The 18,073-nt window shown below is 39.7% G+C and overlaps 1 protein-coding gene across 1 annotated transcript in view; it reads left to right on the top strand.

Moving 5' to 3' along the window:
* The first annotated feature begins 4,457 nt into the window (after positions 1–4,457).
* Positions 4,458–18,073, top strand: part of SYNJ2 (synaptojanin 2) — a 50,443-nt gene continuing 36,827 nt past the window's right edge. Inside the window, exons 1-4 of the mRNA XM_026675270.2 lie at positions 4,458–5,636; positions 12,230–12,316; positions 14,456–14,726; positions 16,953–17,178. Of these exons, the coding sequence (XP_026531055.2) occupies positions 5,516–5,636; positions 12,230–12,316; positions 14,456–14,726; positions 16,953–17,178 (705 nt within the window). The 5' untranslated portion in view covers positions 4,458–5,515. The remainder of the gene's footprint in view (positions 5,637–12,229; positions 12,317–14,455; positions 14,727–16,952; positions 17,179–18,073) is intronic.

The raw sequence follows: 18,073 nt of genomic DNA, 5'->3' as shown, positions 1-18,073 counted from the left end.
TTTAGGTTATATAAAAGACTTACATAAATAATTTGAGACAGTTGCTTAAGAAGTGAAGACTAACACTTAGATAACTTGACCATTCTTAACATCATGCCTGTGCTTAAAATTATAGGCTTTCAATGCTGTTTTCCAATTGAAAAATATATTGGGGAAAACTAATTGCTCAAATTTTCCAAATCTATTAAGCTAAGCTCTGTCTTCTCAATTTCATGATCACTCCTTCAAATCTCAGGAAGTTCTTTTCTCCATAGTTTTACTGCCTAAAGTTGCAACATTCAAAAACTACCCCTGAGTCACAACAGTGCCACGCTTGAAATACATTTCTAAGAGAAGACCCCAACTCCCATGTCTAACCAGGGAGTTGATATGAAGAATCAACATGACACCAAAACTACCTTCCCCAAGGGTGAGTTGCCCCTTATCTCCCAACATATTTATCTCTGTCCATCACCCCACTATTGTTTCAATTTGTCACTCTCCTTTTTGAAATGATGTCCAAACCAGACACACAGTAATAAACTCAGAGAGAGTTTATTCTTTCTTGGGAAAGATTCCATGGATGAAAATCCTAAAGGGGAAAACAACTCAAGAATCTTGGGAAACTCTAAAAAGTATGATCATAGAAGCCCAGACCAGCACAATACCACTGAGAAAGAAAAACAAGAAATCAAAGAAGAAACCAGTATGGCTGCACAAAGATCTCTCTGGCAAATTGAAAGAAAAAAAGGACAAGAACAAAAAAATGGAAAGAAGGACATACAACTAAGGCAGAATATCAGCAGATAGCCAGAATCTGCAAAGACGAAGTCAGGATAGCAAAGGCTCAGAACGAACAAAGACTTGCAACAAAAGGCAAAGATAATTAAAAAAGTTTCTTCCAACATATAAATAACAAGAAAAAAATCAAGGAAACAGTCTGTCCACAAAAGAGAGAGGATGGCAAGGAAGTAACAGGCAACAGAGAGAAAGCAGAACTGCTTAACTCATTCTTTGCATCTGTCTTCATGCAAAAAGAAACTATAGCTCAACCCACCAAAAACAACTCTAAAAGACAGACCAGAAATAAAAGTTAAAATAAGCAAAAAATTAATAAGAGAACACCTGTCTGATCTTGATGAAAACAAATCACCAGGGCCTGATGGATTATATCCCAGAGTTTTAAAGGAGCTGGCAGAGGTCATCTCAGAACCACTGCACCATATCTTTCAAAAATCCTGGCACACCAGGGAACTACCAGAGGACTAGAAAAGAGCTGATGTGGTTCCCATCTTCAAAAAAGGGGGGGAAAAGACCCAGGAAACTATAGACCAATCAGCCTAACATCAATACCTGGAAAGATACTGGAAAAGATAATAAAAAACCAGATCTGCCAACATCTAGAAACAAGTGAAGTAATAACTAGCAGTCAGCATGGGTTTGTTAAAAACAGATTATGCCAAACCAATCTTATTTCATTCTTCAACACAGTGACTAAATTAGTAGACCAACAAAATACTGTGGACATAATATATTTAGATTTCAGCAAGGCATTCGATAAAGTAAGACCACAACCTACTTCTTAGTAAGCTAGAAAAAGGTGGAATAGATAGCACCACCACTAGATGGATTCGCAACTGGCTGGCAAACCGTATTCAATGAGTAGTCCTTAATGGGTCTAAGTCTACATGGAGGGAAGTAAGCAGTGGGATGCCACAAGGTTCTGTCTTAGGCCCAGTACTCTTCAATATCTTCATTAACGACTTAGATGAGGGAATAGAAGGGGAACTTACCAAATTTGCAGATGATACTAAGCTGGCAGGAATAGCTAACACCCAAGAAGATAGGCTCAAGATCCAGATGGATCTTGACAGACTAGAACACTGGGCCATATCTAATAAAATGAAATTCAATATGGAGAAAAGTAAAGTCCTACACTTAGGCAAAAAAAATCAAAAGTACACATATAGACTGGGTGAAACCAGTCTCAATAGCAGTAACTGTGAGAGGGATCTTGGAGTCTTAGTGGACAACCGGCTAAATATGAGCCAGCAGTGTGCAGCCGCCGCCAAAAAAGCTAATGCAATCCTAAGTTGTATTAACAGAGGGATACAATCAAGATCAAGGGAAGTACTAATACCACTCTATAAAGCCTTAGTAAGACCACACCTAGAGAACTGCATCCAGTTTTGGTCACCACATTATAAAAAAGATGTTGAGGCTTTAGAAAATACAGAGAAGAGCAATCAGGATGATTGGGGACTGGAGGCTAAAACATATAATGAACGGTTGCAGGAACTGGGCTTGGCTAGTCTAGTAAAGAGAAGGACCAGAGGAGACATGATAGCGGTCTTCCAATATTTGAGGGGATGCCACAGGGAGGAAGGGGTCAAACTATTTTCTAAAGCTCCTGTAGGCCAGACAAGGAACAATGGATGGAAACTGAACAAGGAGAGATTTAACCTGGAAATGAGAAACTTTCTGACAGTGAGAAAAATCAACCAATGGAACAGCTTGCCCTCGGAAGTTGTGGGAGCGCCATCAGTTGACACTTTCAAGAAGAGATTGGACTGCCATTTGTCAGAAATGGTGTAGGGTCTCCCGCTTGGGCGGTGGGTTGGACTAGATGACCTACAAGGTCCCTTCCAACTCATTATCTGTATCTGTATCAGTTCAAGTGGCAGGGCAGAATAGAATGGAATAATTTGTATGAATGACAGTGAAATATTCTTCATTTTGATTTGTTAGTACACACCTGGGGGTGCTCCGTCAGGAGGACTCTGGTACAATTGAAGCATAACACTATGATTATTGCCCTCAAAATCGATGCTGCCAGTTTCCAAGCTTAGAGTTAATCCTGTTAAGAGTTAGTGGATCCTTAGGCATGCATTAAAAAAAGGAATGCTACAAACAGCTGACCCTGCCTTGTAGTTGTAACTAAATATTTTGTCTACTTTAACCTCAATTATGGTAGCTTCAATTCTGCTTTGTTTTATCCTGCTGAAACTTCAGTGTATTGTGTAGGCTTACTAATGCATATCACGTGTGAGGCAATGATACATGCACACTGAACGGTTTGTACAGCTAAACGCAAAACTAGTTTGTCTTTTTTACATTCAAGTAATTATGCAGCAAAAAGAATTGTACTGTATTGTTTATGACTACCAGTAGTGTTTAAAAGCTACTCAAAATACAGACCAAACACTACCACTGAAAAGCAACAGAAATTCAGCTCTGGGGTTGTTAAGGGATGCCCATGTGCTTGCTGGACCAGTTTGTTCCCTTGAGATCAAGACAGCAGACCTGAGGCAGAGATTTTCTGAAGGCAGAGTTTCCAAGAAATAATTCTGGTATTCAGTGGTAATGGGAGTTGTGAAATAAACTCACAGCTATCTTGACTAAGAAAGGGAAAACTTGGCGTCAACCTCAATGCCAAGTGACATCATGGGCATATCTATGCAGGTTTTTTTTTGGTAACTATGGAAGAGGATTATATTGTCTTCTACCTTTTTTCCCCATTTTCCACCCTATTTTGTCTGCCCCAGTATTTCCTGGTGGTTTCTAATCCAAGTACTGATCAGTTCTAATTCAGCTTGTTTTTCAAGATCACAGAATGAAAGCTAAGTGCTGCCCCTTAACAGGGTATTATTTTAAGTGGGTGTGCACACAGGTGTGCACCTGTGTACTCTCAAGTCAAAGTTGATTCCTGGCAACTGCTTGAACTTGTCCCAGCAGTTTTCTTGGCAAGGGTTTTCAGAAGTAGTTTGCCCTTGTCCTAAGGCTGGAGAGAGAGAAAGAGTGACTTGTCCAAGGTCTCCCAGTTGGCTTTGTGCCTAGAACTCACATCTTCTGACTTCTAGCCTGGTGTCTTAACCTGTCTCCAAATTTAAATGATCAACTTCTTTATTTCCTCCTTCCATTCTCTTTCCACAGAACTCTTTGATCTCTACTTTATTTCCTCAATTAAAACACCCACTAAGGAATACAAATCTCAATATTATTCCTCACCTAAGTAACATCAACCAATCAATTTCAACCATTAGGACCCAACCAGACTGTCATCCAACAACTGCAAAAGCATGGTGTGAAATGACCTTAACTGAAGGCATTTTTTATCCTACATCAGAGGTAACGTTAGCTTGTGCACTTTGCTGTATCCCTACGATAAGATGCAAACGTCAAAACTGCAAAAAACCAAAAATCCAATTTGATTGTAAATTTGAACACTACACCCAATGATTTGGAAATGTCTCCTTCATGCACAAGTGTGCACGGAGAAGCATCCTCCTTTCTAATAATGTGTAGTTATTTCTAATAACTAATTATTATCCTTTCTAATAACTATTCCAAACGGACTTTTTGCACCTAGTGGTAAAACAAAATTATTCCTCCTGTTCAATCTTGTTAACATTTGAAACATGCCACGTGTTTCCGGGGAAAGGCTGCAATTTCTGTGCAGCCTTTTCTCATCCTACTCTACAATCTTTCTAGTCGACACCACAGAAGTAACTTTTCCACCAGCATCACCAACATATAAAACAGCCATTACCCCAGCCTAAATCCAACAATTACTTGCAAAAAAGGCTTTTGGAAACGCCGCAAGGGGAAAAAAAAAAAGTAAACATTCCGGCTAAGGCCAATCCCAGCTGCTGCCTCCCTTCTTTTCTTCCTTTTCCCCACAAAGGCCGGCCTTTCTGCCTCGAGTGTCCCACGAGAAGCACTGCCCTCCCCCCTTTCCTTGGGGGTGGGGACGGGCAGCTTAACCTCACCGCCCTCTGAGGGAGGGCGCTCACCTGTCCCCCGAGGAGGCGAAAAGAGGCGGTGACCACATCTCGAAGTCTTCCAGAAAGTTTCTACCGTAACGGGGGGGAGGAGGGGGGGAGGGAAAAGCAAACCCAGGTCCCCGCCCTGGCCAGTCGCGGCAGAGAGCGAGCAGTTTTCCTACAAGGAACCAGAAAGTCCGGAAATTGTGCAAGAACTTGCGGGAAAGGGGGGAGTCTTTCCAAGCCCCCTCCCGCCGGAGGAACCTCCATTCCTTTCCTTCTCCGGCCCTCCCCGGCCGAAGAGAGACAGACAGGCGTCTGCGAAGGGAGCGATCAGCTGGAATCTGGCCTCGCAAAAGGCGACGGTGTGGCCACGAAGGGCTCTCGCCAGCCCCCACGAAAAGCGGAGCAGAAGAGGAGACCGTCGGCGAGCCTTCCTTTTGTTCGGGGTTGTTCCCCGTCTCTTCTCCTTCCTAACTTTTGTTTTTGGATCAAGTTGAAAAGCGTCCGGCCCTTCCCTCCCCCCACTCCCTTCGCAACCCACTTCTAGCAGCTGAGGCGGCGGTGGGGAGGTCGCGCAGTGCGTCCCTGGAACCGGCTCTTTGAGGAAACTTTATTTTTTTTTTGTCAGGGGTGCGTGTTTGTTTGGGTTTTTTTTTTGTTTTTTTTTTGGAGCGGGAGAGAAAACCTCGAAGCGGGGGCAGCTGCTCCGGAGCAATTTGCAACCCGGCTGCTTTGGTTTCCCCGCTTCCACCTGATGGGCAAACGCCTCCATGGCTTTGAGCAAAGGGTTGAGGCTGCTGTGGAAGCAGGAGCCCACTCCCAGCACCCTACTGGAGGCGCGCGGCCGCCAGGCCTGCCTGCTGCTGGAAGCCGGCACGACAGCAACCCTCAGTAAGTGTTTCGTACCAAGGGTGGGGGTGGGTGGATGGGTGGGTGTGCCCGCGTGAAATTCTGGACGCAACCACCCTACAGTTGCTTTGCCTGGCAGGCCAACTTTGAAGGAAGGAGGCGAGGTCTTTCAGATCAATGGTCCACCCTGTCTGCCTTCCGGTTGCCAAGACAGCCAACCGTGACAGGAGGATTTGGTTGATTGATCAGCGTCTGCTCTTAGCGACCCAACTGGATAGGCTTCTTCCTGCTCTACTCAACCTGGCCTTTTCCATCTCTTGAGTGGCGCTTGCCTTGATGTTTCTTCTTCCTTCCATTGTCCCCAGCGTCATGGACTTCTCAAGGGAGCTTTGAGGCCTTTGCACACTTGTGTGCAAACATAAGTTTGAGCTTGGTCAGTTGTGTCTTGTGTGAGAAAGCTGGTTTGATTTATTCCGTGGTGGGTTCCCCCCCCCCCCCACTTTCTTGGTTGTCCATGGTAGTCTACAAATCCTCTCCAAAACCAAGTTTCAAAACTTGTTTCAAAAGTAGCAGTAGTCTATCTTCTGTCCAGTTGCAGAAGTCCAATTTTCACATCCACCAACTGTTGCACTGCCTGCATGATCTAATGTAGGTATAGATGTGCATTGACTTATTTACGTAAAGCCTTTGTTTCTATGCAAGGCCTTTGTTTCTCTACCAATTGCTCATCTGTTGCAGATTTCTTTGTATAAACTGTGGCGTATTTCTTGGCTTCTGGTTCCTGAACTTTTAATAATCAATTCTAAAAGGCAAAATTTATTCACTCCGATCAGTGTCTTCACTGTTAATTTTCCTGTGTTCATTAGTTTGATCTTTGTATTTAATCATAGTCCCATTTTTTCATTGCTTTCATTACAGTAGGTTATGAAAGTATAATTTCCATTATCTATGCCAGTTTTCAGTCATCCAGGTCATAGTTGTTGTACCAAGGGTGCTTTTTTCAAGAGGCAACTAGACTTCCTTATTTTTCTTTGAAGTTGTTTTGCTTCTCATCCAAGAAGCTTCTTCAGTTCTGACTGGATGGCAGGGAATGGAAGGATTTCATGATACTCCATGTCTGCAAAGAGTATAAATCCTTCCATTTTCCACCATCCTTCTTGGATGAGAAGCAAAACGACTTCAAAGAAAAACAAGTCAAGTTGCCTCTTGAAAAAGCACCTTTGGGATATAATTTCCATTATTACCAAAATCTTAATTGATTCTTGATTCAGTTGTCACTGATTTGGGAGGTTCTGTCAGGTATATTTTTGGACAGTAGTTGGTGGCCAATAGTTGTGGCCATGTAAGCCATGAGTACAATCATATCTTATTACAGGGGGAAGGCTCAAGACCTTTCAAGAATGAACAGGAACATATTTCTTCTTCCAGTTTCAGTAATGGTACATAGATAAATTTGCACCAGTTCAGGAAATCTTACTTGTATTCTTTCATGGAATAAACAGTCAACATTAGAAAATTAACCAGTGCTTCAGGACAGTTTCAGTAGCTTGAGGCATCTACATTTCTTAATGAATAGCATGAGTACTTCCTTGCTGTCATACATTTTATTAATTGCAGACATTTTGCAATTGATAAAACAATAAGGTTAGATAGGTGTGAATTTAATATAACAAGTGGCAGCTTGTCTTCAGAAATTCATTTGCATTATCCTCCCTACAACCAACATGAGAGATTCCGTAGATGCTTTTGCTCAATACCTTATTGTCACTTCTTCATGCTTTCTCTTTGATTCAACTGGTTGTTGAAAATGAGGTCAATAAAACAAGCAATTAAAACTCCAAGAGGTCAACTTGCAGCCAGATGCTTGATAATTCTCTCCTCACTCACTCTACAGCTTTGGCCTATATAGGCCAAAACAGAAAGTTATGCTACAATGCAAAGCAACACCTCCAGATTTTCATATATGTTGCCTTTCACGTGTAAGAATGTTTACATTTAAATGTAAATGAACTATGGGATCTTACACAATACACAAATTACAAAAATTGCTGTAATCAAAATGTCATATAAGGATCTTGGCATGCATAACTTTTACTCTGATAATGCATAAATAAGACATTGATTATTTTATCAACAAAGCATATATTATTTATATTTTAAAAACTGATAAGAGATTGAGAACATAAGAAAAGCCGTGTTAGATTGAAAGCCTATTTATTCCACTCCAGCATTCACAATAACCATCTGCCTAGATGCCCCTTACTGAATGCTTTAGTATCTCTTGCATGTGTTCTCCAGCAAACTGGGACTCAAGATACCTCTTAAAATACTTTTTTTTCTTTGTCCTTCTCTTTCCTTTCTTGAATCCATCCTGCTTCACTCTGGAGTCCCTGAAGAATTACACTACCATCTTGATTTGCAGCATCATGGGGTGTGAGTTTTTGTGTGTGTGTGGTGTGTGGTGTGTGTGTGTGTATAAGAAGGGGTGCTTATCAAAAAAGTAATGATGGCAGCAAGTTTAAAACCTCACTCCCTTTGTACACACAAAGGGGTAGGGCAGGCACCACTCCCTGATATGGTGAGGTAGACTTTCATCTTGTTGCTATGACCACTATTTTGACTCTATCCCACATTCTGTGGACACCATTGATTTGCTTCATTATTATTGCCTTCCTGATCTACTGGAGTTTATTTAGAAACATTAAATCTTAAAAAGCATCTCTCAATATTTAGACACTCATGCAGTTTGCTACATCTTGGAAATTTTAAAATGATTTAAACTTCAATCGTATAGTAGTTCTATGCATATCTATTCAGAAATGAGCCAATGCAGAGAGTTGAATTCTAATTTATCCTAGCCTTCCTTTACCAACATGAAGTAACTTTACAATTACAGTCCTGTATCGTACCCCTGTAACTTGTGGTGTAATTTGTCATCAGTAACCAACAGTCAGAGAAGGAAATTCCAACTCTCCTTGGGCAGGACTTTTAACTATAGCATGTGTTATCCTAACATATTAAGAAAACAAAAACTATGGGAAAGGATTATTATAGAATTAACTTAGAGCACAAAAATATTTTTTGACTGACTAGATAAACAGGAACTTCCACCTTGAATGGTGCTTTGCTCCAAGGTATGAAGAAATTAAGACAAATACATACTTTTTAAAAAACCTTATGCTGTCTCTTATCTCTACTTGTTATTTATTTCCTAATGTGAACTGATGCCTGAAGCCAAGGTCCATCATTTCCATAAAATGTGTATGGGGGGGGGGGGGGATAAATTGCAACATTTTTTCCAGAGATTCAGGCTCGATTAGATCCAATACTTAGCTGATTGCTTCTCTCTTCTCTTGGATAATTAATTGACGTTTAGAAAAGATTAAAAATTGTTTCACCTTGTGCAAGATCTGCCTTTAAGCCACATGCAAAAGGAAACATGCAAAAGAGAGATGTTTCCTCTCTTCAGGGAAGCCGGGTTCAGACCTAGAGTTGTGCATTCCTTGCCAGGGAAGCAGACGTTCTTGAGATTGCCAGGTAGCCGTATGTAAGAAATTTCTTCCGAACCCTAACCCTTTTCCCTTACTACTGATAGTAATTTATCACCTCTGAAACTGTTATTATAACCAGTCAGTGCATTCATGAGCAAGCTTTTTGTTCATTAACTATAATCATATGAATTTTGCTTTGTTCCATTATTTAAATCTTGGTGGTTTGTCTTGTTGTAGCATTTACTTTTCTTTCTGCAACCAGTGTCACGTTGTTTTAAATATATTTTTGTTTGCTGATGCAGATTAGGAGAATGAACTTTGACTCTCAATCTCTTTTCTTCATGAATGATGAAATGGCAAAGTTAGAAAATTACTTACATTCTTAAACTTTGTTTATATTTCTGAATGTCACATTATTCACTTTATTTGTATAGTTCTACTGTGGCCTGTGGCTACAGTAATTCTTTTGTCTAGTGTAAAGAACTGAATATCTTGATTGTGTGATATCCTGTCTGTTGAGTGCACTTTGACAAATATGAAACCTTACACAGAATTAAACAATTTATTCTTAATTAGCTGCATATTATCTAGAAAATCCTAGTTTACAGAAAATTCTCTGCTTCTCAATATGTTTTGAAGAATTTTTAAAAACTAGGGTAAATTCATTACAGTGAAGGTTCAATTTACTGGACCATGGTACAATGAACTTTGGATGCAATAGAACAAATTTCCACCACAATTTATATCATTTATGTAAAAATGTAATTAAGAAACTGTGTGATGTTATCTACATTATGCTACATCATGCTAATGATATCATTTGTGTCATTCCAAAAATGACTTTAAGTCACAATATTCTACTTTTATATATAGTGGACTTTTGTGAATAACACTCTCTTTCTCCCCTCACTTCCAAATAGGGGTTCACTAGCACTAAATTTTTTTTAAGTCTGTAGTTAATATATCTTCCCAGTGACCCTGGTTAACACTTAAAATAACTAAGCAATTGGCAGAAATTAACAAAATAACTGAATATCAGAGTTGAAAGGGACCTTGGAGGTCTTCCAGTCGAACCTCTTGCTCAAGCAGGAGACCCTATACCCGTGATGGCGAACCTATGGCATGCAGAGCCATTTGTGCCGGCACACAAGCTGCAGGCAAACTTACCTCACTGGGCATGCGTGCGCCTCACAGCTGATTTTCGGCCTCTCAAAGGCTTGAGGAAGGCTTCTGCAGGCTTTGCAGGCCGAAAACTAGCCCCATTTCATCACTTCCTGTTTTTCTGAAAATACTGGAAGTGACAAAACGGGGCTAGTTTTCGGCCTGCAAAGCTTGCAGAAGCCTTCCTCAAGCCTTTAGGAAGCCAAAAAAGGCCTCAAGCCAGCCAAAAATCAGCTGTGAGGCGTAGTGCAGATAAGGGGTGGGTGGGTGGGGACTACGTGCGCATGCCTAGGGGGTGTGGGGGGGTGCACATTGCCTTCTGGGTGCTGGCACGCGAGTGCGAGCATGCAAGCACACACAATTTTTGGCACAGGAGCCCAAAAAGATTAGCCACCACTGCCCTATACCATTCCCCAAGTGACTGTCCACACTCTTCTTAAAGGCCTTCAATGATGGACCACTCACAACTTCTGAAGGCAAGCCGTTCCACTGGTTAATTGTTCTCACTGTAAGGAGAACAATAATCTTACTTGACCTCTTAAGAAATAAAAAGAGTTCATCTGCTTGGTACTTTGGGAGGCTCAGGAAATCCAACTGCCATAAAAATACTCTAGGACAGGGGTCTTCAAACTTGACAGCTTTAAGACTTGTGGACTTCAACTCTCAGAATTTCTCCTCCAGTCATGTTAGCTCAGGAATTCTGGGAGTTGAAGTCCACAAGCCTTAAACTTGCCAAGTTTGAAGACCCTTGCTCTAGGAAATTAGAAAAATATCCCCAAAAAAAACCTTTGACAAAACTAATCCATTTTATTGTCCACATCGTCTCCTGGAATTAAGTTTAAGTCAAGGAAGTTAATCTTTAAACATTTTATATCCTTTAATGCAATTATTGCCTCTCTAGCATGACTCCCTGATTTTATTATTTACCACTAACAGTCAGCAATTCAACCAGTGGAATTTCACACCTGGAAATGTTGATTAGTTAATGTTCAACAAAATTAATCATTCTAATTATGTCTCTGTTCTCTGTTAAGGTCACTTACGGTTCTCAATATTTCTGTACACTTTTCATTCTCCAACTAAATTTCATTCTCTCCACAATTACTCTGCGCTCTCTGAATTCCCAAATTTTAGCTATACTACAAAAATAACTTCATGTGGTGGCTACCTTAATACTGAATTTAGACATTGTACTAAGACTATGTGCTAATGGTATATTTGATGCAGCTTAGTCAGCAAATGGCCTAGTCACCAAGTTATGTTAATACATTTTGGCTGATATTACATATTAAGGAAAGTTAATTGCTGTGTGTTTTTCATCTTTTTCTTGTTCTTTTTATTTTATTTCTATATAATTTATAAGATGCTTAGAGCCTTTGGGGAATTGGGTGGCATATAAGTATCAGTAATAAATAAGAACCACTTTGATGAAAAAGTTAAAACAACCAGGCTAGAAATCAGGAAACTATGATTTTTCCTAGTCCATCTTTAAGGCCTGGAGCCAGTTGGATGAATTTGGGGCAGTCATTCTGTCTCAGTGTTAGGGAGAAAACAATGGCAAACCACTTCTGAAAACTTTGCCAAGAAAAATGCAGACAATTCCAAGGAGTCAAAATTGACTCACAGGTTCACAAGCAAGGCCAGCCAGCCAACAGATAAATAAATAACCAACCAACCAACCATAGGGTTCATTTGAAAGAGTTTTTGTTGTTTTAATATCACAAGCTATATGCCACTCCTTGAAGTGGTGAAAGCTGAGCATGACCAGTTTTTCCCCAGTCCTCTGAACTGGTATGTGCAAATCCAGAACCGTCAGCAAAGCAAAGAGCATTTCATTTAGCATTTCATTGACCCAATGTCACAGTCCAAGCATCCCTTCTATTGATTTGCAGAGCCCTAAGAAACACGTTGGTTTCAGTTGGTTTATTACATTGCCATAGAGTGGAGCAAGAATTGATGGCTTTTACTGTGTGATTTCCCCAGCATTTGAAGAAAAAGAAGAAATTAAAGGGCAATATGAGAAGCTAATGGATGCTTATGGATGCTTAGGCGAACTGCAGTTAAAATCTGGTATGTAATACTGTGCAATAATCAGATTAAAAAAGAAACTGTCAATACTGTCATTGATTCATTATTACTAATGAAAATGTCAATATTGTTCATTGTTAGGTTAAAGAGAAATGATTACAGGTAGTCCTCGACTTACAACCATTCATTTAGTGACCATTCACTTAGCAGTGAAAACAGTGACTTATGACTGTTTTTCACACTTACAATTGCAGCATCTCCATGATCACGTGATCTAAATTTGCACTTGGCAACAGGCATGTATTTAAGACAGTTGCACGGGGAACCCAAATTTTCTAAATGACCTCATGAATCCCTTAACAACTGCAGTGATTTGCTTAACAACTGTGGCAAAAATGGTCATAAAATGGGACAAATCTCACTTAACAACTGCCATGCTTAGCAATAGAAATTTGAGGCCTCAGTTGTGGTCATTAGTCTAGGTCTACCAGTACAGTATAGAATCATTATTTCAGTTTTTTAAACATTCATCTTACCATGTGTTGTAATATAAATTTGAAAATAAGATTTGTTTCACCAAAATTACTACAGCTTTTATTTTTGGAACCTACTGCTATAGTGGCAATAAAATGGGGGGAGATCACCACATTGATGGTCTCACTGCTGTAATATAGCTATTAGCTTCTAGACTTCTTCTCTTATACTTTGACAAACTCTCAAATGTGCATATTTTGTTTCTGTTAGTGAGATGACAGAAAATAAATGAAAACTTAGCAAGCAGTAAAGGAACACTCTTTGATCAGAAATTATGAAACACACAGCTTATATAGTCAGATGTTCCATGCCTTAAAAAAGGCAACCCTTTTTCTCAGCATTTTAATGCAATGTTGAAGAAATCTGTATTTTTTCCATGTTAGTTCACCATGTTTCTGTGAAAAGCATAGGACCTCTGCATATAAAATAATGCTCAAGAACCTCCCTTCTTTGCCAAGAGCCAGCTGCTAAGAAGCATTCTTTTTATGTGACAGGTTTTATTAATTATGGCTCATAGTTAATGAAGATTACAGCTCTCATTTCAGAATGTGCGGCAAAGAAGCCATTGGCAGCCTCAAGAATAATGATGTAACGTCTGCTTTATTTGCCACTGTTTTAAGCAATATAAGCATGTATCTGGCAACCCTGCGCTAGCACATTCTTTGTCCTGATTTTGTTCTCTTATAGGCTAACAGACATTTACTTAAGTACTGCAGCAAAAAAGATTGTAAAACTGGGTTCTATGATGACCCGATGAACAACTGGTACAAATTATGATTGTAATTCTGGCTTCAATTACTTTGATAATTTGAGGATTACCTATAAACCTTTATATAGGACAGCGTGTGAAAGCACCCTTCTAGCAAGTAGGGATCTCTGCAGGTTACCAGTTGGAAATCGTAATCATTTTGGGGGAAACCTTCCACCCCTTCCATTTGATAAAACATATTTCAAGTTGCATTTCAGACAAAGAGGAATGTTTACCTGATTATATCTTTTCATTTCCTTTTGTACTTTGATCTTTGCAGCCTATTTTAATTTGCTTTTAAATCCCAGAAGGAAGAATATGTGAAGGGAGGACTTGATTTATTTTCCACAATAGTATCCCTATCTTGGGGCTTCAGAATTATTCTCAGGGTATCAAATAAAATGAGAAATATGGCTATTAAACATTGACATTTTCAGTGAGAATTACTTGGTTGGAAAATAGTTCCATTAGAGAGACTTGCACAAAACTGTTTTCTCTAATAGATTTTTTAGTTCTCCAAAATTCTGGTTTTATTTTGGCTTCAATAGCTGTCTTGAAAAGATTTTTAAGTTACATTTTATTATGATACTATATCATGAAGATTCTGGTTCGGCTTTATTTTCAATCCTCCTAGAAATGTCCAGCTATTGGAATAGACAGAATCTACTGTGTCTATGCTTACAGATAAATGTCCTACTTACAAAGATTTATAAATTTAATTATGCTTGCATACCTGCAGAAACTTCCCGACAGATAAATATCTTACGTTTATCTTACTATCCTAACAAAGTCTCATTGTGTTCTTCTGATATAATAAAAGAATGCCTTTGTAGATAAAACCTAGAGCAGCAAAAGCAATAATATGCATATATAACCATATTATATATGTGATTTTGCAGGCAACTCCACTCTGCGTTTCCTGGTTCTTGTGACAGGCTGTACATCAGTGGGAAAAATCCTCGATACCGAAGTTTACAAGATCACAGCAACTGAATTTTGTGCTCTCCAAGAAGAAACTAAGGAAGAAGATCGTGTTTCTGCCTTGAAGAAACTTCTGAATTCTGGGGTCTTCTATTTTTCTTGGCCAAATTCAGGATCAAACTTTGATCTCACTATCCGAGCCCAGAAGAAAGATGATGATAGCTATCAAACTGGAAATTCATTTTTCTGGTTAGTACCAAACTTGGAAGTTTTGACCAAGCCTCGATTTAAGATGTTTGGATGGGTCTCTTTGAAATGGGTTGATGCAGCAGGACGTTATATTGTCCCTCAGATAATTGTTGTTTGTATATAATGTTCTTTTTAATAGAGAAGCTGCCCAGAGTTGCTAGGCAAGATGAATCTTTATTCTTATCCATGCAGGATCTTCTTAGATCCTTACAATTTCACATTATGAGTAGCAGGTTGAAATGTATTTCGAACATGCTTAATAAAGGCAATTTCCTTGACTTGGTTACCACAAGTATATTGCACCCCAAGCGGAGTCCCATTGATTTAAACCGAAGAGATTGAAATATGTGGTTATATTGTCTCTACAGCAGTGGTGGGATTCAAAATTTTTTACTATCGTTTCTGTGGACGTGGCTTGGTGGGTGTGGTGTGGCTTGGTGGGCGTGGCTTAGTGGGCATGGCAGGGGAAGGATACTGCAAATGCCCCATTCCCTCTCCACCCCACTAACCTGCTTTCCTGCTCCGTTCTCCTGTGTAGGGCAACAAAAGAAGACCCAGCCAATCGGCTGGGACTTGGGAGGCAAAGAATAGATGGGGGTGGGACCAGTCAGAGGTGGGATTTGCCGGTAGTCGAACTACTCAAAATTTCTGCTACCTGTTCTCCAGAACTGATCAGGACCTGAATGCCACCTCTGCTCTACAGACTGCATTAAGAGAAAACAATAGGACTCATTAGGACAGAGAAGGCGTCTTCAAACTTGACAGCTCTAAGACTTCTGGACTTCAACTCCCAGAATTCCTTCTCCAGTCATGTTAGCTCAGGAATTCTGGGAGTTGAAGTCCACAAGTCTTAAACTTGCCAAGTTTGAAGACCCTTTTGACAGAGGTTGGGGGAATCTCCTTTCTGAGAATGCTGTGCCCTTCTTCCTATATAAAACTAATGAATAAATTAATTCCGCTGAATGATCAATAGTTTTCAATAAAACATATAAATATATATTCATACAGAAGCAATATACAGGCTTAAACATATATGCATGACTGTTAAAGCCATTACATTATTTCACCATACTTTTTGCTTTAAATGGTGATGTGAACAGTTGTAGAATAAATACATTAATTATGGCAAACTGAATACATACCAGCAGTTAACTATTGATCAGAAGCACCCAAATATACTTGTGTTAGGTTTCCTACTGTTTGTGATGCAGGAACACTAAGTAGGTCCTAAATTCAGCTTTATGGGTAATGTTACACAGATTTACTGCACAGTAGTTTTTGTTGCATTCATGAGATAATACGATGTACCGTGTTTCTCATATAATAAGACCGGGTCTTATTTTTTTTTGAGCCCCGAAAAAAATGGCTAGGCCGTCTTTTCAGGGGGTGACTTAATTTCCCCCCCCCCTTGCATCTTCGGGCGGGCGGGCGGCGATGGCTTGAATGTTGACCTCGGTGTTGGTGGGGCACTTCGTATCGGGGTCAACGCAGGCAGCACCATATCCGGGTGTGCAACAAAAGTACTTCCTAACGGCAAGCCCCCCCCCATTCCCCCCCATTTCGCATGTTTTAATATAGGCCTTAATTTGGGGGGGGGGCTTAATTTCATTTCATGCCTATAAAACATGCTGGGACTTCCTATTGGGGGAGGCCGTATTGTTGGAGAAACAGGGTAGTTTAATGGTTCTAGCTTAACAGTGGTGAGAATCACCTTCCAGTTTCCTCTCAGCCTTGCAAAAATTCTCTCTTTTATAGCTCAGCTTATCTGAAAGAGTTATTGTGGGGAAGATTTTAAAGAGAATAACTATAGCTCCTGGGGTGGAGTGGGGAGAGGTAAACCATAACTAATAAGTAAATAAAATATTTTATTCTTAGTTTTTATTACAGAAAAACAGTGAACAACAAACACTTGTAAAAGTTCAGGTCATAACCAAAACTTTAAAATCATGCGGTTAAACTTATTTCCTTTTGTGACTAGAACAGAAGAATTCTATTCTATTTCTAGCTATCTCTGTTTACCTGCCGTGTTGGGTTTTTGTTTTTTTTGCCTGGTTAGGAAATAATTTCTTACCTTATGTAAATTTGTAAACTGCACAGGGAAAAACATACAAAAACTAAACTTTGCTAAAGCGATAGATCTAGATTTGAATATAGATAGTTATAAATATAAAATGTATACATATGTATGTCGTACATACATGATCTTTCTTTTTGTCCTGCTTACAGGAACCAGCTATTGCATGTCCCTTTTAAACACTATCAGGTGAACTGTTCAGACTGGCTGCTAAAAGTGATTTGTGGTGTGGTGGACATTCGCACTCTTTACGCCTCTCACAAGAAGGCAAAAGCCTGCCTCATCTCCCGGATTAGTTGTGAGCGAGCTGGTGCCCGGTTTCACATACGAGGAGTCAATGATGATGGTCATGTTTCTAACTTTGTTGAGACGGAGCAGGTAAGGGGCAGGAGAAGATCCATGTCACTAAATAATTAAGAAGAAGCGTTCAGGTGGACCAACGCCCCTTTTCTAAAGCAGCAAGAGACAGAAGGGAAGCTTGGGGTCTTCAGAATTTTTCTGACTTTTTGCTCCTTCTGATACATAGCACTAGCCAAAACTGTTGGTTTCCCTCCATCCTCTGAGAATCTCATTTGTAGGCCTTGGGTGCAACCTCTTCAATTATATTTTACTTGGTTGCCTAAGCAGTCACAGATGATAGGAATAGCTTAGACTTCCATAAAATATGTTGGGCATTAGACAAATGGTGCTTATGACTTATTCTAAAAGTTGGGACATATGTGGCGTCCCTATGGTCATATAATTACAAATTCCAATATCTCCTACCCAAGCAAAGTCAAAGGGGAAGCTGTCAGTAAGTCACAAGTCATGATCATGTGAGATCTTGACCTGGGTGGTCTTTGGATTATGACAGCAACCGAGAGTACCAGAACTGCTGTTGCTAAGTAATGCTGTCATGTGGCATTATATTTTACAACCACATTGCTTAGAAATTGCTTAGAAATGAAAATTCCATTCCCAATTGTTGTTGTAACTTGAGTATTTCCTGTATCCTTAATAACAGATTTGAAGTGATACAAAAGCCATGCTAAGCCGTACTTAACATTGGCGTCTCTCACTTCTTTATAATAATACATATACTGTATAAAAATGGGATAAAACTTAAGAATGGGCTGGACCCAGTTATGTTTGAAACATAAAATATTTGGGCTGGAGAGAAAATGATTTTACTTCGTTAGTTGACTAGTAGATAATTAGCAATGAAGCAATAACTGCACTGCTTCCAATACAGTGGAAAAAATACTTCAGCATGTCATATTGGCTCTGCTCATTC

This window comes from Notechis scutatus, chromosome 1 (assembly GCF_049901735.1).
Source record: "Notechis scutatus isolate UNSWTSFEM ecotype Mainland chromosome 1, rNotScu1.2, whole genome shotgun sequence".
Lineage (NCBI taxonomy): Eukaryota > Metazoa > Chordata > Lepidosauria > Squamata > Elapidae > Notechis > Notechis scutatus.
This window is presented reverse-complemented; position numbering and strand designations above follow the sequence as displayed.